Here is an 8,020-nt window from a genome sequence, read left to right as displayed (position 1 = left end):
CTTCCAATAAGAGTATGCACTTGCGAAAATATTTGCAGGACTGTAGCCAAAATTTAGAATTGATTTTCAAAACTAACAAAGTCAATTACTATAATTATTTAGACTATAAAAAGTATTTTATTTTTGTTTTTTAAAAAATACAACATTTAAAAAACCATTTATATCTATAATACATAAAAATTCATTAAAACCCACATATAAGGTATGCAAACATTAACAGATTTTAAGAGAGTGGTGACAAACTTTCCAAGAATGGGGTGGAAAGTAATAACTTCACTCTTCCAAGAAATACTTCTTAAACTGTGACTTTCACTTGTGTTAAGAATCCATTTCAGATATCAAATTCTATAACTGCCATAGTGCTGTCTAGACTATTTTAATGCCAAGAGTTTAGATATCAGAGAATTAAAATTATCACAAATCCACACCTCTGAGTATGACGCAGATGTCACCTTGATAAAATAATATTATTCAGTAGCACACAAGGATGCCTAGCATTTTGCAGAATAAAACTCATTATAGTATTAGACATGTACAGAAAAAAGTCCTCCAAAACGGATGATGCCATGAAGCTTTTGCTGCCCACCCTCTGTTTATTAGCAAAACACTTTCCAAAGTCTTTTCCTTCACGTGGCACCTTGTCACTGACTACTTAACTGCTGGTAGCACTGGGATGCAGTGGTTTGACTCTTGCTAGTCTGGAGAGGCCGAGTCTAAGACACTGAGTAGGTGACTTAACCGAAACGTATTTCATGGAGTTATTACTGCTTCCTGATGCAGCTGAAAACAATTTTAAAACAAAAAGAAGGTATTGGAAGTTTAGAGGAAAAAAGAAAAGAATCATGTAACTGCTGTCTTTTTATAGTTTCCACAGTAGAACAAAAAAAATATTCCAAAGACATTGTAAAAAAGTCTGAACAATATACCACAGAAGCACGTGAAAATCAGCATACTCACAGGGAATCAATCTGGAAGCCAATGCAGCAGGTATGCTGCACATTTTTAAGTAACCAGCAACACAGTGGAACAACACTGGACAAGCACAGAAAAACTGTTCCCAGTGTGCTGTGCATTTTCAGGTGCTCCACAGAGAATCACACAATTGAGCACAATTCCAAGTTGGAAAGGAAGGCTTGAGAGAAAGGAGACAAACAAAAAGAAATGCGTACAGAAAAGAAGAGTAAACATGAAGAAAAATCAAAGCGGCAGGAGTCAGCAGCAGCATGCTCAAACATCTTAACAAAATAAAGCTTCTAAGCATTTGCTTTTTACTAGAGCAGTTAAAACACTCCCAACATTTTTCTAATATTGTTTGTTTAGAGTACATAAAGATGCAGCATTTTACCAGAGATAAAGCAAGCTGTCAATAAGAGAGAAATGGCCACAAGACAATCTCTTGATGAAGATTTGATCCACACTCTGGAAAAATCTATTTAACCTCCCCATGTAAAGGAGTTAAGGATAATGCTGTAAGAGGAAAAGAAGCACAGAGATAGTTTTTTCTTTTTCAATCTAAGTTCAAAAGAATAACTTTCCTTATAAAAGGGCAGTAATTTTTCTGAAATACTGTTTATTTGTTTGCTTGCTTTTAGGAGAGATTGCTTAAAGCTTAAGTCAACTAATGTGTAATGTTTACAGTCACAATCTTACAGGTACCTGGTGGTATCCATTTAGGCTTCTTGTCTGTTACAGGACTTGATGTATGTAGAGGCCTCCCAACTGTTTCTGAAGAACTGGGCATCATCTTTTGTGTTGGTTCAGATTTTTGTTCTGTTATCCGTGAAGGAGAAACTACAGGTGATACTTAGTTGGAAAATAAAAGCAACCTTAGAAAGGTACTCTTTAGCAGAGAAATCATCACACTGCATAAAGTGATAGATCATTGTACAGCATGAACTCTCTACATTGAGTGAAATAACAAGTATGTTACTAGATTGTCACATCTTTAACAGTATGTATTTATACAGTCAGTCCTGTTATACGCTGGAATTTCAATCCCGGTTTGGAAATAAGCAGTGTAACAATTTCTTCTTGAAGACCTGCCAGATACCAAATTTCTAAGAAAGAAGATGCTTCTGTCAGCTACACGAAGCAAACCGTTCCTTGTTATAATTAAAACGAATTTAAACTAAATTACATGTTGTAAACTCAGGCCTGAAATTAAAACACATTACCAAGTCAAACACAAGATTAACACCATGATAAGAATTTTCTTAAGATATTTAAAAGTCAATTGTGTTAGCAACACAGTGAACAATTAACTCTGAAGGGCATGCACATTTAATGTGTTTTGCCAAGTGGTTAGTAGAACTAGCATTGTTTAGCTATCCTTGAATTAAAAATTCATGAATGCAACTGCAAGAGGAGGCTCTGAGATTATAATTAAAAAAAAAAATCCTCAGATAACTCATTGTTATTTAACCTTTTCTTAAAAGCTAGATGTAGTTATATAAAAATAAATTAACTGTCTATTCGCTTTTGTCTTCTTTTATTGTAAGGAGTGTTAGTTTACTATAAAGTGGTTTTTTTTCTTTCAGGATTTTTTTCCTAGTCTCCTCCCTTTACTCTGCACGTAGTCATTTTCATCATAACCCTGCACAGTCAGTTTGTCAGTCAAATTTACCTATCCCTTCCGTGAAAATAAAAGGAGCTTTTATAATAAAGATAAAAATATTTCAAATTCACAGGACAAACATACCTATAGTATTAATCTTGGATTTGGGACTTGTCTTCTGTCTTTCAGCTGGCATCTTTTGTTTGGTTTTCTTTCTATTTCCTTTGGCTTTCTTCTTTTCCATAGCAAAGCCTTCATCATCACCTTCACTATAATCTGAGTCGTCTTCTGAGTCCTCACCTACAGCAAGGAAAATGGATGTCATCTCTTTACGGCAAATACAATTTACTCTTACTCCAGGGCCTTCTAATCACATCCTGGACATAAAGAACCCAGAGTATTTTAAGGATACAGTAAAACAAATGTGCACATATTTATATGAGGATCTTGAGAAAGAAATAGCCTCCATAAAACGTTCTGTATTTACAGAATTCTTGCTCTGTACTTCAATAATGGAACGCCCTGGTATAAACTGCATACAATAATGATTTTAACAGCAGAATTACCAATATTCCATGTGTGCAAGATGAAAGAGTTAAAATTATTTGGCAGGGCTTCTGATTTTTACATATTCTCACCCATCACTATTTAAAGTAGAAAAACTCTATGTGTAATTTCAGCTGTTAAGAAAGATTTTACAGATTTATTACTAAAAAAAACCCCAGACATTAGCAAATCTTAAAAACAGTTCTCTATCGACAGAAATATCTGGATTATTCCCCTGATATTTTATTTCAGACAATTCTAAAAATATTTTCCAATAAACTTTGCAGTAAGGAATAAAAGAATGGATACAGACATGTTAACCACTGGGGAATGAGAGAGAGATGTCTACCATACTCTGCAGGTACTTCAATACTAGGCTTCTACCAGAAGCAATGAGGCTAGACAGACCTCATTAGGTGAGGCACGGTTTTCCAAGAGTTGAGAATTGGAAGAAAGAAGGGAGGCTACTTATTCTTCTAAATAAGCTTAAACAAAGCCAATACTGAAAGCACTAACGTCTGACACTATTCTCGAGTCACTGTTTTGACATAAACCCCAGATGACAGCTAGAAAAATGAACAGACGCTCTTTAAAGAGATGAAATTTTCCTGGACAAAGAGAGTAGAAGAAATTTGTTCTGACATACTGCAGCAAATGCAGAGAAGCAGTATCATTTTACTAGTTTGGGGAATGTGTATGAATAAGCTCCAATGTTTAGATTTACTGTCAAAGTGCAAACTGAGATGCCACTAGTATTAAAACATAATGCTTCGGTAAGGCACGGGGGGAAGATACAATAGAAGCAGTATGGATTTCACTGAAAATATGAACTAAATATAAGGCATCACATTCAAAGCACATCTAAGGAGGGGATTTTTATAGAGAAGAGCTTACTGGGTACAGACTCTGGCTCAGAGTCAGTAGCATGCTCTCCATCATCACTGTCAATGGTCAGTAAATTCTTCTGACGTGCTGGAACTTTGGATGCTGCTGTCCTTTGCCTAGAGTCACCCCTAGGTACATCATCATCCATAACCTGATTGAGACCTAGCAAAGAGAAGGTTGTCTAATTAATAAAAATTCACAGTAAATCTATTCTCAAAAAGGAGCAGGTATTTGAGTCCCCGGAATTCATTTTTGTGATTTTGAAGTGTACTATCCAGAAGCGTATCATCAGCACTTGTTTTCATGTGATTCTCATTTTACTCTTTTAACTGACCAAGCTATACTTTCTGGTTATGAAATTTATCAATATTTATCTGTAATCAAGCTAATAAAAGAACAGAAGACCAAAAATAAAACTGGAAAAATTAAAAACTTTCCAACGGCATAGCAAGTGTTTTGGTCACATTTATTTGATGCTTAGGCATCATGGACACATTAAGGAGTGGAGAGTAGCTTCTCGAAGAAGTAATAAACTCAGCCTCTAAAAACATCACGTCTGTCACTTTTTCCAACTAATTTCTAGTGACCTGTAACAATCTCCTTCAGCAATCACAGGTTTTCCAATTTTAAGACTGGGAGCAAATTTTTAATGAAAAAATGAATGCATCCTTCAGTCTCTATTTAAGATAAATAGAGATAAACTCTTTTTTCCACGTAAGTGAAAAACAGAAACCAATGGAAACAAAGAAGAGATAAACTACTTAAGTGTATCTTGAAATGGTATTTCTGAAAAGACAGAGTATGAGAACGACTTACCTAAAAGTTCACTGTCTACACTGCAGTTGGAAAAAAGGGGTCTCCTGTGTACATCTTCTGACTCAATATTCTTACCTATTTTAGGATCCAGAAAACAAACAAACAAACAAAAATATAAAATATTAGTATACAAAACCCACATTATAAAAAGTCAAGATGAGAAATTAAAATATCTAAGATTTTTATCTGTCTCTAATCAAACTATGTGTTTGGAAGATCTTATAGAAGAGTTATTTTTCTCACAGAAAAAAACAAGAACATAGGAAGACAGGCACTACCTAGAAATTCTCATTTCCATATCATGACACCTTGAAATAAAACATGACTTTCAACCTATTTCACTGCAAAATAGTAATGTCTGAAATCACTACATGTAAAGTATGTTGCATTGAACTGTAAAGTAACCTTGTTCTTCTGGATTTTGCACCTCAACGATATTTGCAGATTTTTCTTTGATGGATAAGGCTAAGGCAACTTCCAAATCTCTTTGATAAAGTTTGTCATCCAAGGATATCCTGGAAAAAAAAACCAAACATGCTAAATGACATAACAATGACATGAGCATTACAGATCTATTTCTGACTCACTGAACTTTTTAAAATTCAAATACTTGTAAAGAGATTAATATTTCAATACATTCTTATAGCGTATCGTATTATGAATACCACCTCCTGAAAAGATTTAGACAAAGTACACACTAATATTTAAAGCACACTATATTTAAAAGTATTATGACAGCAAAACATTGTGTGTGTATATATGTAAACTAATAACTGGTATTATCACAGAAAAAAGGGATTACAGTTGTTTGAAATACCACCCTGAAATGTAATATTCATACACAACTTTACCACCAAAATAATCAGATTTGTTTTTTCATTGACACTGACTTTGTATTTTCTATCAAGCTTTCAAGGAGTTAAACTTGTCTCTATATTTCTCCATTTTAGGAGTCCTTAAGTAACTCAGAATTGTTACAGTTATTTTGCACTGTAGAGATACTAAGAGAAGCTCAGAGAATGCAAACCTGTTTCTGCACCTATGCAGGTTGCTTGCTGGAGTTTTTTAGAGCTGTAACAAACTACACACAGCTCATTACTGAACTCAGGCAAGACTCTATGCATAATTACATTACCTCTGACTTGCAACTATAAAAAAGTAAAAATAAAAAAGTAAAGCTGAAAAACTTTATCACACTGGTACGTTAGTTTATTCTCAGCTGCTTAAAACTCCGGGGAAAAAAAAGGAAAAAACCAAATACCATTATTGCAATCCAGATTTACACAGAGTTGACCACATTTCAACATTTCTCACCTTTTACTAGGTGTCTGCTTTTGTGATGGAGTCAATTCTTTGTGTGTTTGTTTTTGCTTCTCTTTTCTCTCCTTCTTTAGTTCCTTGAGCTGTGTTCTGGATTTTTTACTTGACGGTGCAGCTAGACATGCAAAGTCTTCATCTGTTTAGGAAACAGCAACAAGCTTTAATGAGCTTTCCTATATTCTTCCATATGACCAAATGAAGTAATTCAACTTAAATTCATCACACACTGAAAATATACCAAAGACGACCTTTTTTGAAATTAATTCTATTTTTAAAGAACACAATAACTACACTATTCTTAAATGTATTTTAAATGAAAATTTAACAAGATCTTTTTTGCGTATACTTTTATTCAAGAAGTAATTATTTCTATTTTTATTACCAATACAGCCATAAAGTTTCAATGGCCAATGTGTTACCAGATTTTCAATAACTAGAAATACACCTTTTGATAAAGTGAACAGCAATCAATTACATATACATAATCATTGTTATTAAACAGTTTTAGAGTTCTTGGTGCTTTGAGAATTGTTTCCCTTCTTAAAAAATGTGAGCTGCTCCGCTTTTTCTACCATTTTCATATTGCCTCTTACTAAATACAATACATTTCTCCAATTTTCAATGACAATTAGAAAGCATGAAAACTGCCTTCCTTCCAACTGACGACACTGCATATCACAGTGCAAAATAAGGAAAAAAAAAATCTTCAACATTCTGTAAATGATGGAGAACCTTAGAAAAGTTCACTAATGTTTCTGCGAACTCACGCTTCTCTAATAGTACAAGAGGTCACTTATAAACCAAGAAAAGCCATGCACTACATTTAAACTAAGAATCTGCATTAATGCATATGATTCACACTAGACCTTCAGCACTACTTACTTTTGCCCTCCCCTTCCCACCAATTCAAAGTGTTCCCTGGATCCTGCAAACAGCATGGGGGTAGGGAAAAAAATATATGAAAGCAATCAAATTCTGTAAGAAAAATGCATTAACACCCATTAGGGCTTAGAAGTAAAGGAGGGCTGTCGTGAAAACAAATAGCCCGCAATCTATTTTTGTTATCAATGGAACTCAAAATTTGACTGCTATGACCTTACTCAAAACCTATCAAGATACAGAGCCGCAGGAGAAACGGTTAGATCTACGTACAGATGATTCACAACTGCCTTCTATTCTGATTTACATCAGGAGGACACGGAGCAACCAATTACCACTGAAAACTGAGGCAGGGAGAGAAACAGATTTTCCCGCAACAAGACACAATATTTTCTTGTTATACTCTGGTTTACAGCCATCATACTCTTGTTGAATATTAGGATATTTAACATTGTTCCCAGATTACTTCCAGTGAAAACAGTAACGGCCTTCTCAATGAACTAATTCATTAAGAATTGTATTTTGGGTGGTTGCATTAGTGTTTGGCATTTTTGTTATGTACAAGAACACGCTGCTTACCATCATCTTCCAAATCCCCAAACTGAGAATAATCAACAATTTTCTTGTTCCTGTGGCAGAAAACATACACTATTAATCCCTCCAGATTGAGCATCTTGACTTGCCAACACCCGATTTTTGTGCAAGTCATGTTTTACAAGAAAAAAAGCAATGTATGTTCAAATGTGCGTATAACCAGCGCCGTTGTACACAATACGGTCATTCGGAATAGCTCCTGGATTTTTCTGAGACGTCAGAACAGCAGTACTTTTTGTTGTTCTCCTTGCGGGAGCACTGTATGCTCCTTACGTCCACACCGCCTCAGAGCTGGCACTGTGCAGCCGACACCCTCTCTCCTCCTCGGTCACCTGTGGAGGTGAAGCGCTTGAAAAGCGCTTCCCGCGCACCTCCTGGGCCGTCTCCTACGCGGCACTGCCGCCGGTGCAGGCGTTATCTACCGGG

General features: G+C 35.2%; 1 protein-coding gene across 1 annotated transcript; it reads right to left on the bottom strand.

The window, feature by feature from the left end:
- Nucleotides 1-652: 652 nt before the first annotated feature.
- RAD51AP1 (RAD51 associated protein 1) lies at nt 653-7,673 on the bottom strand. Its single transcript, XM_010281914.1, has 8 exons — nt 7,580-7,673; nt 6,116-6,257; nt 5,207-5,316; nt 4,802-4,876; nt 3,995-4,147; nt 2,699-2,854; nt 1,657-1,803; nt 653-780 (listed from the first exon to the last, which is right to left on the bottom strand). The coding sequence occupies exons 1-8, from the start codon at nt 7,671-7,673 to the stop codon at nt 653-655; spliced, it is 1,005 nt and encodes a 334-aa protein (XP_010280216.1).
- Nucleotides 7,674-8,020: the final 347 nt, after the last annotated feature.

This window comes from Phaethon lepturus, unplaced genomic scaffold (genome assembly GCF_000687285.1).
Source record: "Phaethon lepturus isolate BGI_N335 unplaced genomic scaffold, ASM68728v1 scaffold16182, whole genome shotgun sequence".
Taxonomy (NCBI): Eukaryota; Metazoa; Chordata; class Aves; order Phaethontiformes; family Phaethontidae; genus Phaethon; species Phaethon lepturus.
Note: the sequence above shows the minus strand (reverse complement) of the source record. Positions and strands in the feature narration are given on the sequence as shown.